The 27,766-nt window shown below is 41.8% G+C and overlaps 1 protein-coding gene across 3 annotated transcripts in view; it reads right to left on the minus strand.

The window, feature by feature from the left end:
- SLIT3 (slit guidance ligand 3) overlaps window positions 1–27,766 on the minus strand; it is a 525,769-nt gene that overhangs the window by 28,168 nt on the left and 469,835 nt on the right. For all 3 annotated transcript variants that reach the window (XM_026858170.1, XM_026858169.1, XM_026858168.1), the window contains 3 exons: window positions 24,162–24,301; window positions 11,066–11,159; window positions 5,576–5,713 (listed from right to left, as the gene is read on the minus strand). In XM_026858170.1, the coding sequence (XP_026713971.1) occupies window positions 5,576–5,713; window positions 11,066–11,159; window positions 24,162–24,301 (372 nt within the window). The remainder of the gene's footprint in view (window positions 1–5,575; window positions 5,714–11,065; window positions 11,160–24,161; window positions 24,302–27,766) is intronic.

Here is a 27,766-nt window from a genome sequence, read left to right on the forward strand (position 1 = left end):
TCCCGCTCCAGTCCTGGTGTCTCTCGGGGTTGGAAGTGCTCATGCACACAATCACACAGATGTTTCCTTCTCAGCCAGAACCACCTCTTGGTACTTTTCAGGATAAACTGCATTTCAAGACTGTTCTCACTGCATTGCTCTAAGCTTCCTTTATTCACCCCAAGAACGGAGTGGTGATGTTTCAGAGCCTACCTTGCTGCTCTAAGGGCAGGGAGCTGTGGTTGACAGGGTCCCCTTATCTTCCCCCTCTGCCTGGCTGACAGTGCTGTAAGTGGGCATGGTCAGGCTGCTAATACTATCAGCAAAGGGTCGGGGGGAGGGAGCAAACCACTCCCTGTCAGCCAAGTGGTAAATACCCTCTACCAGAAAAGTGCAATCTCACATAGGAACAAGCTGTTCTATTCATTTAGAGAAATGTATCTCAAAAGTGTAACCTGACAGGCAATACTGCTGGCAATAAATAAACCCCATTTATTTTGCTCCAAGGAGTATTTGGAGGAGATGTACAGGGTCAGTACAGTGGGCAACAGTGGAAATAGGAGCACAGCAGGCAGCAGAGTGTGGGGGAATAACTGCATATGGGTGTACTGGGTTTGTGTGGCTAGGTTTTGGTAGTGGGGGGGCAACAGGGGTGGCTTCTGTGAGAAGCAGCTAGAAAGTTCCCCTAATATCCAGTAGAGCCAATGCCAGCTGGCTCCTAGATGGACCCACCACTGGCCAACACTGAGCCCATCAGTGGCAGCCGTAGCACCTCTGTGATAACATATTTAAGACGGGAAAAAACAAAAACTATGGGGAGCAATTACAGCCTGAGAAAGGTGTGAGAATATGTGAGAGAATCAACTCTGCAGACCCCAAGGTCAGTGAAGGAGGAGGGGGAGGAGGTGCTCCAGGCTGCAGAGCAGAGATTCCCCTGCAGCCTGTGGGGAGAGGGCAGGGCTGTGCCCTCACCCAGGGGGGCACTGGAGGAGCAGGTGCCACCTGCAGCCCCGGGAGGAGCCCACGCTGGAGCAGGGGGATGCCCGAGGGAGGCTGTGACCCCGTGGGAAGCCCACGCTGGAGCAGGCTCCTGGCAGGGCCTGTGGCCCCGTGGAGAGAGGAGCCCACGCTGGACAGGTTTGTGCCTGAAGGACTGCACCCTGTGGAAGGGACCCATGCTGGAGAAGTTTGTGGAGAACTGTCTCCTGTGGGAGGGACCCCACACTGGAGCAGGGCAAGAGTGTGAGGAGCCCTTCCTGAGGAGGAAAGAACAGCAGGAACAACAGATGATGGACTGAACACAACCCCCATCCCCTGCCCCGCTATGCCACTGAGGGGACCGAGAAAATCAGGAGTGAAGTTCAGCCCGGGAAAAAGGGAGGGATTGGGGGAAGGTGTTTTAAGATTCAGTTTTTATTTCTCATTCCCCTACTTTGATTTGATTGGCAATAAATTAATTTCCCGAAGTCAAGTCTGTTTTGCCCGTGACGGTAATTGCCGAGTGATCTCTCCCTGTCCTTACCTTGACCCACGAGCCTTTCGTTACATTTTCTCTCCCCTGTCCAGATGGATAGGGGGAGTGTTAACAGCAGCTTTGGCAGGCACCTGGCATCCAGCCAGGGTCAGCCCACCACAGTGTGAAATGGTTGTCTTTGCTCAGTTTGATATGTTTCTCAAAGTAAATTTGACCATGGGAAAATTTCTTTGTGAATACACCTGAACTATGAATTAGTTACAGGCTATGAGACTTTCCCTTCCTGAACAAGACCCTTTGCTGCAACTTCTTGGCAAATCCCCGCAGGCCACCCTGTTCCTGGACGGTGAGCACAGCAGGTCAGGGGCATAGCATCAGTCAGCAAGAGATGGTTTGGATTCTCCTTTCCAAGAGCAAAAGGGCATATTAAAAAAATAGCAGCAACCTCATGGGAAGATAGATATAGAGAAAGCAATTCTTGCCAATTTAATGTAGTTACTGTAGTAGCTGCCTATCAGCACAGCAGTCAGACCCAGCCAGAGCTGATGAGCTGAGGACACATCAGCACCACGTCCCCATTGCTAGCCAGGCACTGAACTGGACTGTCCAATTGCAGCACTCTCTTCTTCAAAGCCTGGCTTTGTTAAGTGTGTGATCTCCCTCTCCAGTGCAGGGCTTTGTAGCTGGCCGGCAAACACATCAGGAGAGCCAGCAGTGGGATCAAACTAGGGTCAACTCCACAGATGGCTGTCACCCCTGGCCTGACGTCAGGTGTAATTGTGTTCCCGAGGTGACTAGCAGAAAGGAGCACTGCTAACTCAGCCATTAGCTGTGTTCTACCTAATGCCAATCATTTTGTTTCGTCTGTGAGCAACAAGTAGAAAGCAGAGGGGAAAGTCAGCGTATGTAATTCTAATTTAATGGAAGTTAAAAATAATAATGATAAAAAATCCATGCAACCCACAACAGCCTCCACTAACAGAAAACAAATGTTGCAAGAAGTCAGTGTGTCTGTGCATCGTGCTGCTCTGAAAGAGTCCCTGAGCTCCCAGTATGGCTCCTGCACAACCCTTCCTTGCTGTGAAAGCCCTTCAGTGAGCGGCTTTACAAGTGCAGCTATCCTGCTACTGGCATCTAGAAGTTACATAGTTACAATGTCTGTCAAGGCCTTTTCTTTTTTTATTTTAAAATATTTTTAAAAATATATTTTTAGAAATAATTAATACTATTTATTTCCCTGGCAGTGGAATGTGGAGCACAGCCTGACTTGCATGGCTTGGCCAAGTCTGTTCTGCCTGGTACAATCTCATTTATTTAAATAATCACTGCTGACTTTCTTGCAGCAAAGTATCCCAGTGGGGAGCTCTGAAGCATCTACACAATGGAGGAACGGTGCTTTCTATCAAGCTCAGCAGCCTTAATGTGTGCATCCCCACTAGAGCAACATTCATCAGGACAGCACTACTGAGAGGCTGATTGCTAGGGGGAAGGTTTGGGAAGTTAGGTTTTATCCAGTGGGGTTCACAAATTCTCAAAAATGTTTTCAGCTGCAGGGGGTAAACGAATGTTATTCTGCGTAGAAAACACTGAAAACACTTCAGGAAGAAAGCGTATTATGTAATTGCTAAAGGCTGTTGAATGATAAGGAAAGGTGCTGCCTAGAGCACAACTACAGGCGAACAGCGAATAGAAGATGGGAGAACAGGTGTGTGCTTGTTGGTACTAATGCGTTTTGGGGCTGCCATCAGAGGTGCATCATTGTGCAAATGAGGCCCTACATTGTTAAGAATTACTAGAGTGCCATTTGTTCAACTGTGCGAGGATGCAAGTTTTAACATCCTTATTCATGTGTGACGCCAAGTGGCTTTGATGTACAGCATGGTGACAGCCATTAAACTGTTATAGGTCTATGTATTTATTACAACAGCAGAAGCTCCACATATCTGGGAGGTCACTCTGCAAACTCACTGATGGAAAATGATTCCTGATACTTAGCCAAAAAACTTTATTAACCATCATCTCATGTCTCCTAGTTACCTTTGTCAGACCACCCCTTGTGTTCTCTCCTTTTCATCAACACCTGAAGCCTGTTATCCTTGCAAAGTTATCTCTGTGCCACACAGCCCAGCACCTGAGGCATGATTCAGGAACAGTTGAGTCTATGACCCTGAACATCAGAAGGCTGAACTCTGTCAATCACCGTCTTTGCAATTGCAATTTTAAGAGGGGAAAAAAAAAAATCAGAACCCACTTCAGAGCAGCAGGCCTTCAAACTACAAAAGGCTGGAGTCATGGAAAGAATAATGAGCAGATCATATTTTGTTAGCAGAATTTTAATCCTGAAATCAAACAAGATCTGGGACTATTCTACATGGAGAACACAAGGGGCTTCAGCCTGCTCTCCGCCTTGGCAGAGGGAGCCTGTTAGTGCCCACTGTGATGGTTTTCTCCTGTAAGACCCTTGCTCCCTTGCATCTTCCACAGGAAATTTAGGGAGGTGGCATGGACTCGTGCACAAACAGAAAGCAAACAGGAGACCTCAAGTCTGGCTCTGCTGTTGACAGGCAGCAGAATTACTTTGCTTGCCCAAGTCTACCTTGGGCTATGAAGTGCTGTCTTAAGCTAGTAGTTGAGTTTTGGAGCTTTGTGTAGAAAGGTGTTTCCTTCCCTTGGAGGACTTTCAGGGGAATGAAGCCCCCTCATTTGAGCAAGTGAGCAGGCTGTTCCAGGTTCTGCTCTTGAAGTCCCTGGCGTGAGATCAGCCATCCCAGGGCACTGCCTAAATTGCCAGTAGAGCTGCTTGGTACGCAGGAAGAGACCCAGACCAGTCTCCCACCTACTTCTGCTGCTCTGCTCAACTGTGTCACAACTCAAAACATCTCTGCCAATCACTGTGATCCTGCTTTCCTGGAAAAAACTTCTCATGTTCATCACTGCCTAGTACTGACATGCCTTAAAAATTAGGGGACTTGCAGCAGAAGTCTCCTGGTTGCTACCATCTGATGACAGGCTCAAGTTACCCTTGACTCCAGATACGGTTTTGCAATCCCATTTCTCAACTCTAACAGTTAGGTAACACTGAGCATTTACAATTCCACTGTGGGACAGCCACCTGTTATCCTTACCAGTCACCAATTTGCAAGATCCCTAAGGCCATCAAAGGGATTGAAACAGAGAAAGTAACACGGAGAAAAGGGTATGAATTTGAAATTCAGAGGATATCTGATATCCTGTAAATAACAAGTCTGATTCTGTGAAACCACAGGCTGACATCATGTTATATATCAATGCCTATTCAGGGAAGGCTGTCTGCTTTGCAATAAAAATGTGTGCTGAGAGGCAAAAAACCCCCCAAACCAGCAAGGATGAAAGCAAGAAGGATGAAAACAGTTGTAGATACAAAGCAGAGAAAATGATTCATAAGTGTTCATGCAATTTCTGCTTTGTCAAGACTGATCTTTTCAGGTACTCCTTCTTTGTCTCATGTGTGTATTTCAAACACAGAAAAGGTTTAGCTGGAAGGAAGCCAGTATCCAGCCTCAGGCAATGATTAGTGAATCCATTTGGAGCAGCACACTTATCTTTGACAGACAGAGAGATTTCCAGGAGTCAGATATATTGGCAGCTGTCAGAATCAGCGACTGTAAATTTACAGCCCAAATGGTACTGAGTCCATCCACCAACAGGCACAGAGATACTAGTACAGAATCCTCAGATTTGTGTTTTCCTGCAGCCAGGTCTGAGGGTTCATAGATGTAATTTTATCATCTTTTACTCACTCTTGCACATGCAGAGTTGATCTCCATATAATTTATGTGAGTGTATTACCTAGTGTTTTGCCAGGAAAGGCTGGGGCAGGCAGGCAGGCAAACTAGCACAGCACTGCCCAAAAGGCAAATTGCTGTTTTCAAAGCAAGAATCGTCAACCCCCTGTATTCAGTTAGCTCATTAAGACCTACTTCAGCTACAAGATTTGAAGCACTGAGCCATCCACTCACATAGGAATGACAGATCAATACCATATCTAGAGGCTGATTAGCTCTGAGGATGAAAGCAATTACAGAAAGTGCCCCAACAGTATGTACAGAAGACAGTCTGGGGGAGGAGCTGACTCTCACGTACCTGAAACCCTGAGGACAGACGCAGGTGTAGCCATTGACTGCATCTACGCAGACAGCTCCATGGCGACACTTATGGCCCACACAGTCATCATCATCTATTTCACAGTGTTTTCCACTGTAACCTGGCAAGCACTCGCATCTGAAATACAAGGAGATCGCTGTTAATAGCTTGTTTCAACATTCACAACAATAGCACACACAGGCAGCCTAGCACCAATCTGATTTGAGATGGAAAGGTGTTAGCAATTATTCCTGGAAACATTAAGCACAATTCCTGCCATCAGACGTGTTCGAGTTCCTCCTGTCTGTCTGCAGAGGTTCTGCAATCTGCTTAAATTCAAGCTGAGCAAAGCAATACCATGCTACTGCTTTTTCTCAGCCAAGTCTGTGGAGAAGGGTGATCATATAGAGGTCTCCCATGCTAAAGATTTTATGCTAAAGATGACATCTTCCCTAACCTTACAGACTCGAAGAGCAATATTCTGCAAGGGCAGTTGCTCTGATGTCTCAGATTATAATTTTGCCAATGTCTGCACACTGCTGAGTGTCTGAGGTTGGTCCTGTGCAGCTACACAGAGCACAGTAAGGTTCCACCTTCCAAATGGAAGCAATCTGCAAGCAAGCCATAAAACTCAGGAAATTTAACGAAAAAGACTGGCAGTTTCGAGAGCACCACCCGTTTGCCATTCATTTGCAAGGCATAGCAAATGTTGCTGCAACTACAAAAAGTTGTCTTTGAAGCCTGTCCTTTCCCGTGGTGACACTCAGGCAAAGCATGTACCTGCTGCTATGGGGTAACACCATTCACAGGAGCAATCCGAAGGGATGCACCCAAACCTGCAGACATTGGCTTTTATTTTATTTTATCCAGTTCTCAAGTTTGTTGTACGAAGGCTGCATCAGCATTTCTATTATAAGCCTTGCAGAAGTTTATAACCTGACAATAGAAAATACATCCCAACGTCTCTGACTTGGAACAGATCTTTTGGGATTGCTGAACAGCCTCTTTCTGAATCTGTAGTGTAGACAATGTTTAGTCATGAACATGGTTTAGTACATAAAACACGTTTTACTCCTCCCAGCTGGATGTTACTGCACATCTGGAAAACAAAAGACGTATCACTTCAACTAAAACAAGAGAAGAGCTACAGTAAACTTCAGCAATAAAAAAAGAGGTCTGTGCTCTTGCTAGAGCCCCTTGTTTGGACACAATGTGTTCGTCACTGAGAGCTGGAAGAGGAGAGACAATATAAAGTTGAGGGAGGTGGCATCAGGAGAGAAACTACTGCTCCACCAAACTATTCTGCTGGCTTCCTCCTCCTCCCCCCTGCCAGCAGCCTGGTGGGGTCAGTGCAGGAGGAGGCTCCTTGTGGAAACCCTCTTCAGAGGAACTGGACACATGGGAGCTGATGAGGAATGATATTTCCACTTTCCAGGCAACAGTCATTGTGCTGAATTTGGTTCCAAGTGACAGTGTGTTTTGGCTCCTGGCTGTTCCCCAGCTTGTCTGGACAAGGCAGCAAGTTGGGTGAAACTTCCCAGAGGGCAACAGCAGGTCCTGGGTGTGCTAATGACCAGTGAGGGGCTGCCACAGCATCAGGGCTTCAGCAGCCACCTGGCTCAAGCATGGAGAATGGGACCTTCAGTCTCCATTTCAAAACATGCCTTGTGACCAGCTAAAAAAGGAGCTGCAGGCTGTAGGATGGATAATGTTATGTAGATGCATATACTTTCTTTCTGCATCCTCCCTCCATGAGAGGCCCCCATCATGACCCTCCACAGCCACAGAATGGTTGATGTTCCACCTCTGCAGGCCTGAATTGCTTTTCTACACCTTGGTGGCTCAGGGAATACTGTGATTAACATAACAGAGATGACAAAACAGAGCAAAAAGCAAAAAGTGTTCCTTCCGCAATCTATGAGAAGCGGGCAACATTTTTTGGCAGCATTTTAGTCACACCTGCAAGCAAATAATGTCAATCAAATGACTTTGTGGGGGGAATTGGCAGCATTTAATCCTGTTGCTTTTTATTGATCCCTGCAGTACTAATATAAAGTGATGTAATAATGAACGATGTGCAGTTCCTTATTCAGGGCTGCCATGCATCAATTTTATGATGTGTATTGGCTATCTCAGTAATGACAGAACCACCACTTTTCTCTGCAGGGCTGCATTAAATCAGCATTTTAAGCTGTCACGTAATAATTCCAAGTTTTAGAATAATAAAGTATATTTATACCATGCTCCAACATCAATACAGTGAATGGAAAAACATGCTCCTTTCTTGAAGTTATTTTTTTAGAAGTAATTTCATTGTGTTAAAAGATATTTTTTGCTGATTTTTGTTTTGTTTTGTATTCTGGCATACAGAAAGCTACTCTTCTGTAGTAACAGCACAATAAAGATGTGGAGGCTGGAAGTGAGGAAAACCACCTGCAATTTTAGCTTAGAAAGCAAAGAGCTCTGTGAAGCCAAACACACACTGAAGTAGTCCAATTTGCTTCTAAGCTTGGCTTTCCCTTTAAGACACATGGAATTCCTTTTGGGTCAGTCATCTCTGAGCTATTAGTGTGTCACATCTAGGCTGAAGCTACCAAAAAATGCATGCCTAGAGTACAGTGGGTGAGAAACTCAGCCACATGAGTACTTCACCCAGCCTCCTAGAAACCCAAGGCCTCCCCTATCCGGGAATGATGGCATGTTAGCTCCATCCCTATTCCACACAGTTCCAGCAAGTGACTATCAGCAAAAGTATGATGCAGTAAAGAAGGTGGCAAAGAGTCTTTCATATTCAAATCCTGGTAAGAGAGTACTTTACATGATTAGATAAGTTATCTCATTTCCAAGTGACCATCTGACACCAGTACAGTTAAAATCTTGTTTTCTGCTACAGCCTTGTAGTGATGGCAACATTCCCAGTATCAGAGAGAGCCTAACAACATGTCTAGTGGTATTTAAAATGTTGGCCTATCCGAGGGGATTTGCATCTGTATGCACTCAACGTCTATTGTATTAAAGCCGTGAATCATGGCTTCTAATGCAGGGCCAGAATGGAATTTCCCTCCCCATATCAATAAATAACTTGGCTTTCCATTTTTTTCCCCATCTTTGTCATCTTTTCTTCCCTCTGCAGAGCTGCAGACCACCTAGAGCTGAAGGCAGGACATACAGACTGACCGGTGTCCTTGCTGCTATGATATTCTTCACTCGTGTGTCCTATTCACATGCCCAGGGCACAAACCTGACCAGCAGATGGTCAGCCCAGGAACAAGCCTGAATCCTACCATTAATATTCCTTGCCTCCATAAGCAGAGTGGAGGACTAGTGCAAGAGCCTGACTCATTCTGCATGTGGTGTTATACTACATCATTATGTGCCACATGTATTGTACTTCACAGGTCAGGAGACCAAACTGCTCCAGGGATCAGCAACAGCACAGGACCAGAGGTTGTTGTTTTTATTGAGACCCAGCAGCAACTACATCACTGCAAAAGCTGCCAAGGGCTCTCAGCCCATTCCTCAATGGTTTGCTGCAACTAAAGTATGAAAGAAAAAGCAATACTTGGACAAATTCCATGTTCAAGCTTGGGCAGTCTCCTTCACCTCTCAAATCTGTCCTGCTAGAAAGCAAAAGGGTACAGAAGAAGTAAAGAAATCCTGGATTTTTGTGTAGCATTCTATGAATAGTGGGAAGAATAACTCAACAAACAGTAGTAGGAAATACTTAGAAGTACTTATTTAGGCTCCCCTCAAGGGTTAATGGCCCCACCATGAAGCAAGCAAGCAAGAGAAAGTGTCTTATTTACTCAAATTATTTGAAAATGCTTCCAGCAAGGGTAAAACCATTCAGGACCACAGCTGTCTCCATCCCTTCATACATCTAGCAACATAAAGTAATTTGAGTTACAAGCTTTTACCTTGTAATGTGATGTAGCTACTGGATTAGCTGAATGATGGATTAACTAGGGATGAAAGCTGGAAAGAACATCAGGGACTATTTATGTACCAGTAGACACCTCCTTATGAAGCCCCTGTGCATTATTTCAGGAACTGTCCTAACCATTTAACAGTTTCATCTTCCTCAAGTGTTGGAAACATTTCTGTCTGGTGGTTTTTCACCCAAAAGGAAGGTTTGAGTTGTACACAGTGACTGTCTAGCACAGATTCAGCTCCCCTCAAGATAGCCAACATCTCTCAATTTTTGGTTCACTTCCTTTTAACTATCCTGAAATGTTCTGTATTAAGTTTACACTATTCTGACATGTCAGTTGCCTCACAGGATACAATCTGACCCCAACTGCAAGTTATCAGGAAGACTGGAGTGCTACCGTCTCTCCCCTGCGACACGCTGGCTCTGCTCAGTGAGGGCATCCCTCACCCAAACCCCAGCCCTCCCTCCCAGCAGGGAACTGGTGAGCACCCAGGATTGCGTTGCGGCTGTGAAAACAGCCTTAGGGGAAGGTGCAGAATGCAGCTCACACTGCGCTGCACTGTCTTGAATTTGCCTTCCTTTCTTATTTCTTTGATTCAAAGATCTTTTCTTGACAAGCTTTCCATAGAGCTTGACTTTTCAACTGACTGTCTCGATTTGCTAAATTTCTCTGAAATTCCCTCTTCAGACAAGTGATGAGCACTGCTACTACGCACCTCTCAAAACACCCCAACCCCCAAATCTCCAGCTGTTTTACTGTCATTTAAAACACAAGGCTTTATTTTACCCCTGTGAAACAGTCAGTGTCATTCCAAATCCGCAAATGCAAATACAGACTTCACAAAAATCTAACGTGAGCTGGGCGAGGCTCGCCTCTACAGCCAACCAAAGGCGGTGGCTCCCGAGTGAGAGCCATCCAGTACACCTGTTTCTGCTGCTGCCCAAGGTGAAGAAGTGTGGGGAGAGGAGCCACACTGTGGTCAAGGCCAGTCTTTGCCAGTGCACTCCAAGACTGCCAGCCATCCTGGAAGAGAACAGCTAAAGTGGGAATACAACAGAAAACTCCTGACCTGCAGCTTTATGCTCTGGCCACAAGTTAATCTTTCCCTTCTCAGTAGTCAGAATGGGGACTGGATTTTAAACAGAGGCAGCATTGGCTGAGGAGAGCTGAGTTACATCTGTTAAGGCTCCTGTTATGCTGCTTGGATTGATGGATACCCTAAGGAACACATAAGGAAACTGTCCTTAGTTTCTGATGAGGGATAAAATACTTTGCAGTAACTGTTCCAGAAGTACTCCTTTTGCCATGCTTTATTCCAGAATAATTTCTGTGCTCTGGGGGTATGTCCATTACTTTCAAGGAAACCACAGAAAACAAGAAAAGTATGTATGCTTGCATTAAAATTAAAATGTGCCATGATCTGAGGTGTATATATAGTTCCACGCTATTTGCATTAATTTTGATGATTTTTAGCCCAAAGTCACTGCTAGTTCAACCCTAGACAATCCAAGAGATTTATCTGCCCAGTATGTGGAGAACAGCACACACACATGCTTACCTGGTTCCTTTGTCAAGGGGAAGACATTTGGACTCATGTTGGCACGGATTTAGCTCAGGAACACAATGGTTAATCACCTCATCACACAGTTCACCTGAGGCAAAAGAAAAACAATAAAGCTGTAACACAACTTTGACAATCCTGAGGCAGCTCCAACCATGATGTTCAGGGATGGCAAGTCTCTCTAAATGGAGACAGCTCAGTAGTTCAGCAGGAAGTGACAATATTGCTAGTGAGGGCACGTGAGACTTCATTAAATTGGGCTCCTTTGACCTGTAGTGACTGTACCGTTTCTATCACATGAATTTGAAAGGCTGGTATAAAAAGTACTGACATATAAACTCCCCTTGGAGACAGACCAAGGATCAAATGGGCAGTTCCTGACCCAGAACCTCTTATATCAAAGCAAGAAAGTAACACAAAAGCGAAGTTGCTCATTAGACTAACATTTTCACACCGAAATGTATTTTAGCCATAGTTAATGCTCTGGCAGAGAAGCTGATTGGACATAATTCTGGAAAAGAACAACAACCCACAAACCCTCCCCCCCAAATCTCTGCGACTCTCAATAATAGGAACCAGCTTTAGGACTGCATGCAATTATAAAACATTCACTATTTATAAGAAAAGTACTAGCTCTATTGTGCTCACAGGAGATGATGTCTTTTCAGAAAAAAATCCATCATATGTAAGTTCAGCTCAGCTGTTTCTAGGTATGGTGTGTCACATACTATGCACCTCCCTGGATTTGTATAAATTTTAATAATTAATAGTTCTAGAATGTTCAAACCCAGACAGTTTATTTAAATACCACCCTTCTCTGAGTCCTAAATTATTAGGTCACACTTCAGTACCCCAGGATTTGAGATCCAGCCAAAGACCACAGAAATCTTTGCCTTCCCAAGAAACCAACAGAAACCTACCCCACACCTCCCAAAGCCTTGCAGGAAAAGCAAAGGTCAGGTACTCTCAACACAGAAACCCCCAAAAGCTACAGTCCCAAAGTCCCCTATGCAGCTATATCACAAGACCACATCTGCAGGGTTTCAAAGTTATGCATATTTTGTGTGCCTATACATGATACATACCATCACATGAGCAACAAGCCATGTGGATAGTGTGGGAAAAAGGATAACGTGGGAGGCACTGGTGGGCTGGCAGTGGTTTTCAGCAGTATTTTCATGAAGCTGCAGCTCCACCTGTCTTGGGAAAAACTCCATTTTCAAAAATCCTTACATTGCTAACTCTAGTGGTTACAGAGAAACACTTGAAAACACAAGCCAAGCAAACCACAAAACCCGAAATTCAGATGGAAAATGAAAATCAGAACAGCCTGTCTTTTATCAGTCTTGTGATCAGGCAGGGATGACTGAGAGCACAATTCTGAGGATGACTCTAGTGGTGACAGGTATAGTTTGTTAACACTCCCTGCTCACACCTCCAGGTTATTTGTCCCACATCTACAGCCTCCCTACAGTAGAAGCTACCTAGCTCTTTATTTGACTCTTCATATTATATTGGAAGTATAATATGCATTTGCAAAAATTTCTCTTTTTTTGTTGGGATGTTTCAAACACAAAACATCTAATATATATCCGCTTTTTGGAGTTGTCAAGCCTAAGTGAGAAAGTGGAGGAAAAATACAGCCCTGGAGGCATGAGAGTGGGCACTACCAGCATAAACCCTATACTCATGTGCCACAGACAGCCTCATGACTTTCAGTGGGCTGGGTTTGGCAATACCGGAGAAGTCTGGCAGGCAATCTACAGTGTTCACAGTATCAGTTATAGGTGGTCATAGTATCAGTTATAACACAACCAATTCCAACTGGAGGCAAGGAATCCCAGGAAGCCACTGCTATTAAATACTACCAAGACTTTTTACTGCCCTAGACAAATCTTGGGCAAATGTAATGAATGTATCCAGATCAGGAAGGGGGGACATGCCAATGAAACTGAACACTGCAAATATCCATGGGAACCAGGGAAACAGATCGTTCGCTGGACTTGAGGTTTGCCATTGTACTCTGTTACTCCTCAAAAGCAACTAGAGACTTTCAGGTCTTACAAATATGAACACAGCTGTCATGGGTGACAGCTATTAACACATTTTTGAGGTGGCAGAGCTGGAGATAGGTCTGCTTAATAAGCAATCCCCAAATCCAGTCTACCAACCCTCCCAAATACTAACAAGCAAAGCAACTCCCTCAGCCTTTGGGCAGACATGAAGATGAGCAGGTCAGAACTTGCTACGATGCCTGGGTAACTAACTGCCAGCTCATCGTCTTGGCATTCCTCATGTCCCTTGTGTGCTACAAATCTTATATGGAAATATGAAAAAAAGTAACTAGTGACATTAAAAGAACTCAATGATCTAAAGCTGGAAATATTTTTGGAAGACCATTTAATAACTGAACACAGTGTGGGTAGACGCCTTCAGCTATCCTTTCACTAAAAATGGTCAATATATGCTTTTGAAGGGTTTTTTTTTGGTTTTGTTTTGAAGAAAAAGAAATGGGCTTTAAAAAAATAAGAACAGTTTCATAAACTCTCAAAGGAAATCATAAGTCTTCTTAAAGTATTCTTCTCAACAGTCTTGACAAGTGCTTAGAGATCCAGTAAAAATCTCCCCAAATGTCAAATATTATGACTCACTGTGTCATTCTGAAGGCACCACTATCAAAATGTAGGAGAATTCCAGGCTAGGTACCAAACATAGCATCCAAAAAAATTTATCATTTTTCATGCAAAACTTGGAACATTTAAGGATCCTTCCTGTTATTTTCCCCATCTATCACTCATTAGGAAGCTCACTTGGGAATGCCTTGCAACTAGAGCAGCCTCATCTCAGGAAGAAAAATCTTCTTGATACATTATTTCAGGCTCCACCAATGTTCACTAGATGTTGCAGAAAGCATGCCAGGGAAATAAAACACGTTCTGACAAGCAAAACCCAAGGCACCAGCTATACAAAGACTTTCTCATATTTTATTCACTCAGAAAATATCTGGGCCAAAAAATCTGCCCTCAGACCTGAGAGTGCAATATTCATTGACCACTTTAATGTCAGTATCAGAGGAAAAATCTGATCCTCTTTTTCTGGAGTGACACAGGGCTGCTTCTCTGTGCAGCAATTAAATGTCTAGTCCAAATTCCTCATTGGATAGCTATGTGAACCTATAACCAAACTGGACATTAATCTTAGGCCAACTTCTAGCAGCACTGATTCTCTTTGTGGAACGTATTTGATCATGCTAAAACAACAGAAAACTTCAATGCAATGCTTTTCCAAACACGGAAAAGAATCCAACCTCTCCATTTTCTTCTCTCCTATATATTCTCAAATCAGAGCTCCAATTTGGGTACACAAGAGTTTCTAAAACACAGGAAAACAACAACTATGTTTATTTTCTAATCAGTTAAGCATTTCTTCTATCCCAAATAATGTTTTTTGTTTCATCAAGGCACACTTACTCTCTTTTACCAAAGCCAAAGAGAACAGGCCAACATGCAATGCACCCCAGTGAAGAACAGGTTAAGACTATGTCAGATTTACAAGAGGAAAACCACTTATGCCAATCTGATTTTAATTTTCATAGTAGCTGGAAGTATTAGGTCAATAATGTTCTGTGGTCTGCAGAACTGAGGTATGATATAAAGGGGGCACCTTTATAAAAGACAGGCACATGCTCAGCTGTGTGGGCACTGCATTTCAAACTTCTTAAGGCCAGTGGTAATGTGCTGGTAATTAGTGCTTAGGAGAACGAAGTATTAGACAGATGAAGGAAGCAGTCTGATCTGCCACAAAACCTGCAACTTTCAGATCAGAACCAAGTTGTACTGACAGGTAGATCTTTCATTGCTTCTGTCTTATGTATTAAAAAAAAGAAAAAAAAAAAAAGATGAAAAAAAATCCTCAAACAACAGTAAAGGTATTTTGGCCCTTTAAAACTTTGTAGCCCTTCACCAACATTGCTTGTTGTTTTTTTACCAAAAAAAACAGCAAAAGATTTTTTTGTTTCATGCAATATTTTGCTGGTTTTATTTTTTTAGCAAAATCCTTGATTTCATGGGGCTTTCCACATTCACAGTTCACAGGGCTCACTGCTTATGAAGAGCTGCCAGGAAACATGCTTAGGCTTTTCTGTAGCCTTCCACACGTCTCAGAATGAAGCCAAAACAACAATAGAGTAATAAAGATGACTTTTACACACAGTTTAATAATCATCTTTCTTTTTTCCGTTCTGTGCTGTCATGAGAGCTATTTATTTCATGCCACATTAGACTTTTAAAACCAGGATCCAAGTTACACTATTTCTCCTTAATCGGTAAAAAGGAGATTGGATGCACGGTATTTTACCTATTTATCTGTAAGTGAAACTGCAGTTCTGAAAAGACAACCTAGACGACCAATTTGCAACCAATGCGTTTGATGATTTTGCTTTTGTTTTATAGGTCAGTTGGGTGACACTTTGTTCTCTCCTTCAGAATATTCATGAAATAATTGATAAAGCAACATAGAAAATATTCTCATCCTATATGTGAGAGAAGCTTTTGTAGGGCCTGGAAGACCAAAAGCAAAAATGCTGTCAAGAATGTCACAGTATTACTTGAGAAAAGTACTTACAGTGAGGAACAGATGAAGAAAGCCTGGTCTTCATCCCTAGAGAAAACTTTTACAGGCTGCACAGGGAGGAGGTATGTATTTGAGTGGTTAAATAGTATGTTACAATTTTCTGAACTTTGGCAGGTAAGTCAGAATGGAACTCCTGTCTTTACTGCTAATAAAAAATAGTATACTGTTTTTCTCATACGAGATTACTCATTTTAAATCTAATAACTTGTATCAGAAGAAATTTTTTTTTTTTTCTATTTTGTTTTCCCCTTCTTTCTTTTCAGTTATTAAAAAGAAGTCAGTGCCAACTGGAAATTTCAGGAGAACAGAGAACCTAAAAACGGTTGGGTGGAACAGACATACGATGTTCCTCCAAGAAGATAATTTAGTTAGGAATGTTGTTGATGTTTGATGAAAAAGATTTGAGGGTCATCTTAGAAAATGCATTTTTTACTTCCAAACTGCTTCAACTTGTGATGAAGAGGAACTCTGTGAAAATCCTTCAGTAGCAAGTGCACTTGGCTGCCATGTTAGATACCAAAACATAAAAGAATTTACCTGGAATGCACTGTAGCAGAATTTTCTTTCTGCATTATTAATACAGTTTGCTCCTGCTTGATGAACACTGTCCATAATACTTAGTAGGCAAAAAACCAAAAAGTTATTTTATGAATTTTATTCTGTGTTAATGCTTTAAAACCTCATAGCTGAGTTTTCATGTATTAGGTTTTGGCCTATTAAGTGGGAACCTGAAGTTAGACTCCACAAGGAGAGTCCCAGAGTGACTTGCTTTTCAGAATTAAGGAGCAATTATCTCTATAATGTTGAGGTTAAACAAAGGAATAACTGATTAAACAACAAGATCTGGGTAGAGAAATGAGGATCATTTCACTATTTCTGAATCTTGAAGAAGGAATGTGTTCCAGTTCTATTCACTACCAAAGTACAAAAAATCATATTCAACATCACAAATGCCACAACAACACATTATATGAAAAAATAACTGAACCAGACAATGTGCAGTGCTCTTACAAGGTGGTAACCTGCATATAGCATTAGCCCTCAGAACCACTGTGTCTGGAATAGAACCTAATTTTGCTGGACCCCCTACGTTTCTGAGCTGTATTACTTCATATGGATGTTTTCCAGTTATGTGGTTTGTCTGGAATCGATTAGTGATCAATTCCGTTATTCACACAACCCAGTGTATCCAGTCACATCTGAGACCCCATACATTTTCTGACATGTCCTTTCAGGGCTGGCAGACAGGACATGGACACACTGCGGACTCATGCCAGCCTGAATAGGGGTAAGGGGAACAGGGGCTGCAGTCTGTTCGTAATGCTTCATCTCTGCTCCTCCTTCCTCCTCATGCTGTTCCCTGCTCCATCATGGGCTCCTTCCCATGGGATACAATCCTTCATGAACTGCTCCAACATCGGCCCTTCCCATGGACTGCAGTTCTTCAAACGCTACTCCAGCACACATGCTTCCCACAGGATACAGCTCTTCAGGAACAGACTGAAGGGACACAGCTCCTGCCAGAAAACCTGATCCTACATGGGCTCCTCTCCATGGGCTGGAAGGTCCTGCCAGGGGCCTGCTCCTTGCGTGGGCTCTCCATAGGCTGCAGCTTCTTGCAGGGCATATCCACTTGCTCCAGAATGTGGTCCTCCACAGGCTGCAGCGTGGATATCTGCTCTGACATGGCCCTTCAGGGGCTGCAGGGGGACAGCCTACTCCACTGTGGTCTTCTCCATGGGCTGCAGGGGAATTTCTGCTCCAGCGCCTGGAGTATATCTTCCCTTTTCTTTTTCACTTCATTTGGCATTTGCATACTTGCTTATCTCACATTTTTTCATCGGCATTGCTGGTGGGCTCAGCTTTGGGCAGTGGCAGGTCTGACAGGGAAGCAGCTCCCGCTATCTTTGCACAGAAGCCACTCCTACAGCCCCCCCTCCACACCTACTACCAAAACTTTGCCATGTAAACCAATACAGTCTTTGAACCAATAGAGGTCTTTGAAGAATACTTGATATAGAGAAAGATTTACTTATTTCCTACTGGCAGTTCTAACATGGCCATCACTGTGGTGTTGGAGTGCTGAATACACTGAGTGTCCACAGGTGGGCTCTGCCCCTCCCAGCTTTATTAACTGCAGTATGCACCACTGGCCTGTGAGCAGGTAAGTAATGGGCTTGTGGTTAACTTCTAATCCTTTGATGTGTTTCTTCATAGATTAGATTTAATGAATCATGAATCTCCTCTGTGGATGATATTCACTCCACCCGTCCTTTAAGACAGTAGTGGCTGAGATGACATTCTTTAGAGATAGATATACTGTTGTGGTCCTCAAACATGACATTATGTTTTACAAATGGGAGTGTGACCACAAGAAATCCTGGAGCTGAGAGCTGCAACATGACAAGACACTCATTCCGAGAATAAAGACAGGCTGCAGCACTGCCAGTTCCTGTGCTGTTTCCTTCTTCAGCCCCAGTACAATGAGATAAGAGAGTCTAACCTGATAGCAATGACGTGGTTCTCGCTTAATAAAACAGAGCTGGTGGGCTTAGGCTTTTGAACAAAGCTAAAAACTACCAATTCTTCCAGCACTTCTCATTCATAGTACAAGTGGAAAACATGGGTGCCTTTTATTTTTTGCACTGAAAGCAAACACACCACATTTGCAAAGTAACTAAAACTGAGAAGCTTTCATGTAAGGCAGAACTCCTTCAAATAAAAGTAAGAAACTACACCAAACTTTGTCCATACTTTTCTCTGCTTGTCTCGAGGAAATGATGGCTAAAGTTCTAAAGTTTTAAAAGAGGCTGATAGTCAAGTACTTGTTTAAGCCTTCGGTGTTTATTAGGCTGTCCAGATCCTCATGGAACCCCAAGGCTGAATCAAGCTACCTTAAACCTTCCTGTTCCTATATCAAACACATAGTTAAAAGCTTGCAAGGGGGAAAAACCAACCTCTAGTACAATGATCCAGTTCAGCTTCATTCAGCTGTCACTGGTGCCCATCTTAGGGATTGCTGCAAATGGGCCTCACAATGGTTAGCGATGGGAAATGGGCTGGAGAGCTTCAGCAAGAAGTGTCAGCAACACACCACCACACAACTTCTTTCTTCCAGAGATGTTTGGCTTGACTAAGTGCTTGGCTTCGGCCATGCGACATTAGCACAATCAGATACGGTCCCTTTTTCTGGCATAATCACTAACAGTGAACAATGTTCCATCTAAAAGTAGCATAACTGCAAAAATCTCAGATACCATCTACCACAGGACACCACAAGGTCCCCTAAGGTAAAATAGATCTTAGCTTTCTCCTCCAAACACATAAAACCAGAAATAGTTTCTAGCTTTTTTTTGAGAGACTTTTTTTTTTTTCTTTGATACAAACTGCTTGCAGCTTTTTCCCAGGGAAACAAACTATTTTAAAACACTTGCTCCCCCCTCTCCCCACCATAGGATGCCATGTATTTTAGCAAAGACCTATTTTCAGTAGTAGAAGCCACTAATTTTTTTTTTTTTTTAGGTTTCAGAAAAAGTGGCCTGGCTATTTGTTGAGGTTTTTTAGAATTCTTAGGAAAAACTGAAATACTTTCTGATTTTTGTGTGTGTAAGCACTGCATATTTATGCTTCTGGCTAAAATCAAACAGATAGGAGGAAGGAAGTCACAGCAAACAAAAAAACAAAAATAAAATAGCAAGTAAAGCATAAAACCATTCGAAGAACACAGTACATATTTGGTACAGCCCATTTGGTCCTTTACATAGTTTGGACACCAAGTGAAAGCACAGAGGATAGTGAGACTGAGGAGAGGATCTCTTTTTGAAGGTATAACATTTTATGTCTGAATCTAGAACTATAAGCAAAACAGAGATGGCTCTCAATCGCAGTAGGGAACAGAAAAAAGAAATGGAAGAGAAAAATTGCATGAATTTTGTCCTACATTTCTAAACCATAAAGCTAGGGAGACAGCAGAATGTTTATATTGACAGCTGATAATAAGTCATGTGAAAGCCAAAAAGACAAAAATTAGAGAAAGACAAAAAGGAAAAGAAATGGGGTAACTGATCTAATTCATGGCTTCCCCCTTCAATGTTCCTATATATGTTTCTTTTTGAAGAGGAGGAAAGCCTACAAAAATGTAAGGAGGAGGAGGTGTAATCCATCAAGGGGTTCAACCAGGTTGTAAACCAGCCCACAGACTACTCAGGCTTTAGAGCTGGATGGACTTTGGGTACACAATTATCCTGGAGGAAATACATGCTTATAATTCAGCTTCAGGATTAAAATAACCAGTTGGGGAGAGGAAAAATAAGACATCCACTGACAATAAAAGCCATCAGGACTCTGCTATGAAGCATATCGGTTTGGTTATGTAAATATAGGCAACAAACATTGAAAATACTGACTTTAGGAATGGTGAGTAAACCTGGTGGTGAAGGTAAGAGCTTGACTCTTTTTTATGGCAATCAGCTATCTGGCTACCCTCCCTCACAGTTTTGTCTTATGTTTACCTGTTTCATTGAATCCATTTGTATTTGCACATTGTTTTAAAGTTATTAGATGGAAAGAAACTAGGAAGGAGGTTATTGCTTGAGTGTGGGTTGTTTTATAGTGTGGGTCTTTTTTGTTTTTTTTAAATGAAAGTGAAATGGGGCTGGAGTGTGGGAAATTCCTTCCTTCAGCACTCACTTAAATTGGCCATTTTTCATCTACTTTGAGTGGGGGAAAAGACTGTCAAAAGATTTGAAAGGAAAACACTGCAAAAAGTTATTAATTGAAGGAAGATATTGGCCTTCATTATCCCAACCAATGAAAGCAAAATTTATGCATTGTTATTTGGGATACTGTTTCCTAAAAAGGTTATAACAATTAAAACTAGACAGACAGAAGCTAAAGCAGGAAAATACTAAGGTATGGAAAAAACCAAACCTGGGATACTGCAAATCTGTCAATAATCAACATTTCCAACACATGCATTTTTAATTTGCATTTCATTTAGGAACATAAGATTTATTATCATGATTTAACCATTAGTCAATTAAACCAAGGGGGATCCTAAATATTTCTTACAGCACAACACACATACATGCTCTTGGATCTTCTTCCTCCCTGTATTCAGACTATTCTTTGTATTACAACATACATTTATTTCATACATGCAGTGTTTACTGTAATATCATTGCAGTCTTACCCGTATTATGGCATCCAAGACCACAAGAGTGATGAGGGATTCAGTCTACCTACTTCACAGAGCTACCAGAGCCTGCCTGCCTCTACAGTTGAGAAAAGAAGGAATCTACAATAGCTGAACCGGGCATCTATAACCAACAGCCTGAATATTACTCAAAACTTCACAGATGATCAGTACAGAAACATCTAGTCTGACTTCCAGTGTAACATAGGCCACTCTTGAATTAACTTGTGTTTTAACTACAGGATCTGCTGAGAAAGTCAGCTCATATCTAGAACCAACAACTCTTGTATAATTAGATTGATAAAAATGTATAGTCTGGAGTTGTTCAGCCACAAAGGCCAGCCAATGAAGCTTTTAAAGAAATTTTTATTCTTCATACAAGTGTTTGTGTGAAAAAAAAAAAAGAAAAAAAAAGCAGCTTGCTCTGTCTGCCTACTCTGTTAAGCTAAATAGGTATTTTCTTGAGATCTTCAAGACATATTCTCAATCCCCCAACATTTTTTTTTGTTTCACATCTAATCCTGTTTCTCATCGCTCAACTTACTCCTTGAATTCTGAACAACAGAACTAAGTATAATATTTGGGCAGAACACAGTTACCTACATTTTCTGTCCTACTTGACACACCTTGCCTATGGCTATCACTGCCTCTTTAGGCAAAGTACATTGAGAGCAAGCAACTTGTCCCCCAGACTACTTCGCAGAAAAACTGCTTCCCTGGAAAGTACCCTTCATCATCCAATCTTTTTTCATATAAATATAGATGAAATCCATACACGTGGCAACTCTAAAGCACACAGTTTGCTAAGACAACGTGTAGTACAGTCATCACCTGAGAGGGAGGCAGGTACATCAGTGCACAATTCTGAGCACAGGAATAAGTATTCCTGACTCCTCGTGTGACTTGCTTTCCCTCTGAAATGTTAGCATTCATTATTCTTAGCATCTTCAACACAATATTAAAGTCATCTGAACCTTCTTTTTTTTAAAAAAAAATAGATACTGCCATAGTAGCTTCAGCTACTGCTTCAGTTTTAAGAAGGTTTATTTAAAGAGAACATACTCTGGATGTCACAGGAGACTTCAGTCAAACTCTTTGGTCAATAGATCCCTCTCTTTTCAGGTCAGGCACACAAACCCTCTCAAAGTGCTTCTTCATGACTTGCCTATGTGCTTCCATGGCATTTCCTTAGCTGCTGTTCATTCAGATGATGCCTGGTTTCTCAGAGAGCCCTCAAAACCATGGTTCAGATTTGCTTGGCTTGTATGTAACCTCTGGCTGATGGCTTCAACTCTCCCAGCCATTTTATGCTGTTCCCTGCTTTTCTGCTCTGAGGGATATTTCTGCCCAGCTAGTGCACTGCAGTGAGTCCTTCCAGGTGACTGGTCAGGTTTGAGGAAATATCCCCCTCCAAAACAGAGGCAAAGCAGGTTAAGGCAATTCTTTTATTACAGTGCACTAAACTCTTCCTATTTTTAAGCAACATGAACTATTGTAACCCTTCTGATTTCTAATCTAAGCAACACCCCTATTTTAACTTATGATTCATATTATATTTTCCAGAAGTATTTCCTGATCTTCTTCAAAAATTCAGTTTATTTCAACTGTAGTCAAAGATACTGCCTGCATTATGACAGCAAATATTTATTGTGCATTTCCCACATTGCAAGACTGGGGTCTAGTATTTGACAAACTCCTGCTAATAAGTATAAGCACAGCACAAGTAATATTCATGGTTTTTTTTTTTTTTTAAAAAGCTGGAAGTTGATTAAAACTATTTCAAAACTGATTGTGAAGTATCATACAAGCTCTCTGGCCCCTATCTAGACTACCATTTGAGAAGAAATCCCAATCTAGTTCCTCCTACCTTCTTTGTCTAAAAAACCAAAAAAACCCCTGCAATATGCCCATGAAAAGGAAAGTGCATTTGCATATATACTGGACTCAGTTCCTTACTAGATATATCTTTTCTTTGTTGGGCAAATATATTTCCTCTTCTAAATGTAAAGACTCTGCCTCCTTGTATAGAGTTTTGTTTGAAACCACCCAAGAATAGCTCACATAAATAGTGCACAAGTAAGCACAAAGGGCTCAACATCCTATAAGCAAAACTCTTTGCTAAAGTGAAGTTTTTCAGTTTTTGGCAGAGAGATCATTTTAGAACTCCAATAAACGTACAAAGTCATAAGGCTTTTCTTAGCTAAAGATTTACATGGGCCTCCTTTCTATCAGCCACAAAAGTATTTTAAGAGTTTGGAAATTCTAGAAGCTTTCCTCCTGCCTTACTCAGCCACTCAAGCTTGATCCTCATTAAATCCCCTGACATGTAATATATTCCAGTGTACAAGAAGCCCTTCATTACTTCTCCATGCTTAGAAGGTAATAAACCCATTTCAAAGGATGGAAGTAGGAACTATTGCAGGTGTTTCCTTACCACTCCATGCTGAGCCAGGAAGGCCACGCTAACACAGTTTGCATGAGTCACTGGTATGCTCCAGTAATGACTTGAGAAAAAGCATTTTAGATTCCAGTTAGGAGGGTTTCTGCTCTTGCGGAAGATTGAGGAAGGAATTCATCTGAAATGTAGGATGGGTGCTGGAGATACTAATTCCATTTCTAACTCAGACCAACTTCTGTCACTGTGGACTTAGCAGGTGACTGCACATCTGCTGAGCTGGGCTAACTGCCACGGCTGCACACCGAAGGCTACAACAAAGCCTACAGTTTCTTACAGAGCCTTTGCTTCTCCACTTGTGAAATGGAGATAATGAATTTAAACAGCACATTGTAAGGCTCATTTTATCTAATAAATGCAGATCTCTGAGATCTCAGGTGAAAGCCATGCCCCAAAAGCTATTTTCCTACCATCATTTAAACAGGAACTATTTTTGTTTTCCAAGATTCAGAAGAGATTTATATCAGGCTCAGCTCAGTACTGGGAATATTTCTGAAATACATTTAGAGAATATTCCTGAAGAAGTACAGATTTCTCTGACACCTTAAACTTCACTATTTTTAAATGCATTTTACAATGAGGCATCAGCATTTTGACTCAGAAAAGTGTCCATGTTTGTGAGCACGTGTACTGCAATGTTGGTAGAACTAAACATCTTTCCAATAAGACATCCAGGTTGCTTTAAAATGGGACTAGATTCTTGGTTAATTACACACTCACAGACAAAAGTAAATGTGCATTTGGACCCTTCCCTTCAGGCAATGAAGGAACTCCTCACGGATTCCTCTTCTTTAGTTGTGGCCCTTTCTTACCTGTGTAATTAGGAGGGCAGAGACAGACATAGTTGTTGATCCCATCCACACATGTAGAGTTATTCTCACAGTCATTATCTTCACAGTCATCTGGGTTTATTTCACACCTCTCCCCCTCATACCCAAGGAGACAAGAACAGCTTGGGAGAAAGAAAAAAAAATTAATAAAAGTTAGCATGGATCTGAAGGGGCAGGAGGTTTGATCTATAAAACTGAAATTAAAACATATAAAAATGAGTTGCTGGAGCCAAATTAACTGCTGCTGTGAAGTACAGAGCACTTTAACCCTATGTGTTTGGTGAAGGATGCAGTCTGATGGTTCATGGGGTCATGTAATTATTTACATGAGACTTAAAAGCATCAGCAGGAGACAACCTCTGTTGTGCTTTCTTTGCTGATAAACCTAGCCCTGAATTGAAGTAAGCAACTCCAGGGCAGGAGAGTAAGCACTCATCACAATATTCAAATCCTTGGCTTCTCTGTTAATGATTTTTTGAGTATGTAGATACTTGCCTACTGAGTACTGCACAATCATAGGGCAACTTGGCAGCTTTTAGATAGCTCACTCCCTTTAAAGAACAACGGCTTGAATTGAGTTTACAGACATGAACATTTTCTTCTCATTACCACTTTGTCACTTGTCCAAACAAGAAATGTTTGGGAATGATTGCTTTTACAAGTGCAGTAAGGTTTCAGTACTTCCGCAGCTTGTCCAACATCTATTTGTAGAAGAACTGATGATGTCTAGATAATTCAACAAAATCACAAACAAACAATGGCAAAGATAGTAATGGTTCTCTGAGGATGTGGACACTACTGAAGAATAATTGCACTAAATATTTTATCTCACAAGACTGTGATATATGGTCCCTAGAGGGAGTACAAGTGGTTGAAGACTAACTTCTTTTCAATCTCTGTCTTCTCTCTAGATCTAGAAGTTATGGTTGCTAAGAGAACCTTTATATTTTAAACTAGCTATAAGTGATGAAGAGGTGGAGGCCACAGCTTCCTAAAAGAGAGTCTAAAAACATGTGTTAAGTGCTCCACTCATGTCAGTGGCTTCTAAGAAGCCAGCAATGATATTTGAAGTGTCAGTGTTGCTGTTCACTAGTCACAGAAAGTGTGTGTGGAAGGGAAGGCTTGTTTCGAGTCCCAGGCCAAACTGCACATTCACTCAGCTGTTCATTTCCTTTCCCATGCGAGTTCTGGTGGCAGAAAAGGAACTGAACAAATGTAAAGCACTACTGACTGAGGATGAAAACCAGAAATCACCAGAGCAGTCACACTAATTGCCATCCACTGCTTTCTGCAACCAGAGGAATTTCCAATGCAGAGATAGTTGCAGGGTACTTTTTTCCAGCTCAGCTGGACAAAGCGGACATGGGGTGGTTATCCTGCTTCATGTAGGTATCATGGGGCTGAGGTGGGGTATGCCCTGGAGAAATAGGAGAGCTTCAGAATCTGTGGAGAAAATTGCAGTGCTTTTGGGCTTGTTGCTCTCAGCATGACATCTTTCCATGTGCCACAGATGGAGCAGAGCTCAGGGACTCCCAAGGGAGGGATGGCACAGAGCTCTGCATTCCACCTTAAGTAGGTCCTGAGTTGGACCCTGAGGATAAGGTTAGATTCTTCATAACGTGTGCAAGCTCAGAAACTAAGGGATTAAAGAGGAAGAAAAAATGGAAAGTCTTGAGCCACTATAGCAGCAAGATCTTCTAGATGGGCACAGAACAGGCATATAGGTTACATGCTAACAGCCATCTTCATTCAGTTCTGCAGGGACCATTCACAGTTCATGAGAGTTAGAAAACCTTCACCATGAATAACCAAAACCAAGCTCCTCAAACAAATCCAATTTAGGACACAATAAATCAATAAGGAATATTTTCTTTTCCTGTTCATTATTGCTCATTATTGCTAATAAATTATGTCCTCTTGCTGACCCTGCAATGATCCAGAGGATCACAGAGGCAGATAAGAAAGAAGAGCTGGCACTCCATCCTTCATGGCAATGCAAGTGTTAGGGAGGGGGTTAAAGACATCTAATTAAATACAGTGGCACATTCATCACGTCTCCATTTTCGATTACAAACCCCCATTTTCAGGCATCTATAACTCAGCCATAAAAATATGCTCCAGGCTGCAACTTGGCATCCAAGGTCTCAGTTTGGGAGCACAAATTTTTCTCTCCATTTAAAGAAAAGCAACAAGAGTGGCTTTGTGCTGTTATTTTTATGTGAATATAACACCATTTTCCTTCCACAAAAGGACTGGGACAGCTTGGATGCATGCAATTAAAAATGACATTATTAAATACTATCACAGTAATGGTTCAACTCAGTAGAGTTACCATTAGTAACAATACATATGGGATTGTTAACATACAATTGCTCAGTATTAGGACACATTCCATACTGAAGGAAATGTCAGCATAATTGATGACATTTGGCTACTGGTCCCTATGTATTATAGGGAGTCTTTATATTATTGCTTACGTATGATTCTTTATTTTGATTTGCTTTCAAATGTGCCAGATATGAGGACTGAAATTAAAAGATAAAACATTCAATTTGGGACCTGGATTGAACCATATGTTGAAAGAGTTGCAGTTTGGGACTGTTTGTATGTATTTTCCCAGAAAAAGCTTAGAAGAAAAATGAAGTTTGCAGAGTGACTGGAAGGTCATCAAACTTGGTTCCAGCTGACCGAGAGAGAAAATTAATTCCAGAGACAACGATGAAAACTTTGTACTGACTAAAGAGTGAAGCAGTGTGAAACAGCATTTCATTTGGACCTCAGAATGGAGCCATGCAGGAAAAAACTATTTTCTAAGACACTGTGATTGCATGAAGGTCCAAATTCCCTATTCCTCCAGTTTAGGGATTTTCTGTTTGTGTTGTGTTTCCCTAAAAATAAAGAACTAAATAAAACCCCATTAACCTCACAAAGACACAGAGGAACAGAGAATTAATGACAACATTTTGGGGGTAAACATTTGGAGCTGAAGTATACTGGCAATTTTGTAAATCTACCATATTCGATTTTTTGTTTTCCATAAAATCTAATGAAACAGTTTAGCATCTGTTTATTAAAACAGGCATACATACGGTGTATCACATTTCAAAAAATCAACTTTTAAATAGAGATAGTAAATTCTTTCAGGAATATTACAGTTTCTTGGTAAAGGAGCTTTTTACATCTACATCCCAATGGAGTAGCCTGTAAATGCAGTGTTTTTCCTTAAACTAGGCAGAATTAACACTAGGGACTTAATCAGTTCCAGGATTTTACATTTATGAGGGAACTTAAAGTTTGTGGAAAATGCTAAAGAAAACCCTCTGAAAAATGGAGGAGATTTTATCTGGACAAAAAGTAAAATAATCCAGAGACTTTGTTTCCCAACACTGTTGGTTATCAAAGATCAGCTGGCTGCCTGTGGCTAACTGAAGCGGAGCTGACAGCTCTTCCTCCTTTGTCAAAGTCTCACTTAGAGGCATGCTAAATGACCAGGACATGTCTGACTGACCATCTTTTTTTATTGGTTTCAATAAGCAGCTTTTTTGGCAACCTTTTGTCAAAGAAGACATAGATTAGATTAGAATGAG

This window comes from Athene cunicularia, assembly GCF_003259725.1.
Source record: "Athene cunicularia isolate RWA chromosome 13 unlocalized genomic scaffold, athCun1 chr13_part1, whole genome shotgun sequence".
NCBI classification, from domain to species: Eukaryota; Metazoa; Chordata; class Aves; order Strigiformes; family Strigidae; genus Athene; species Athene cunicularia.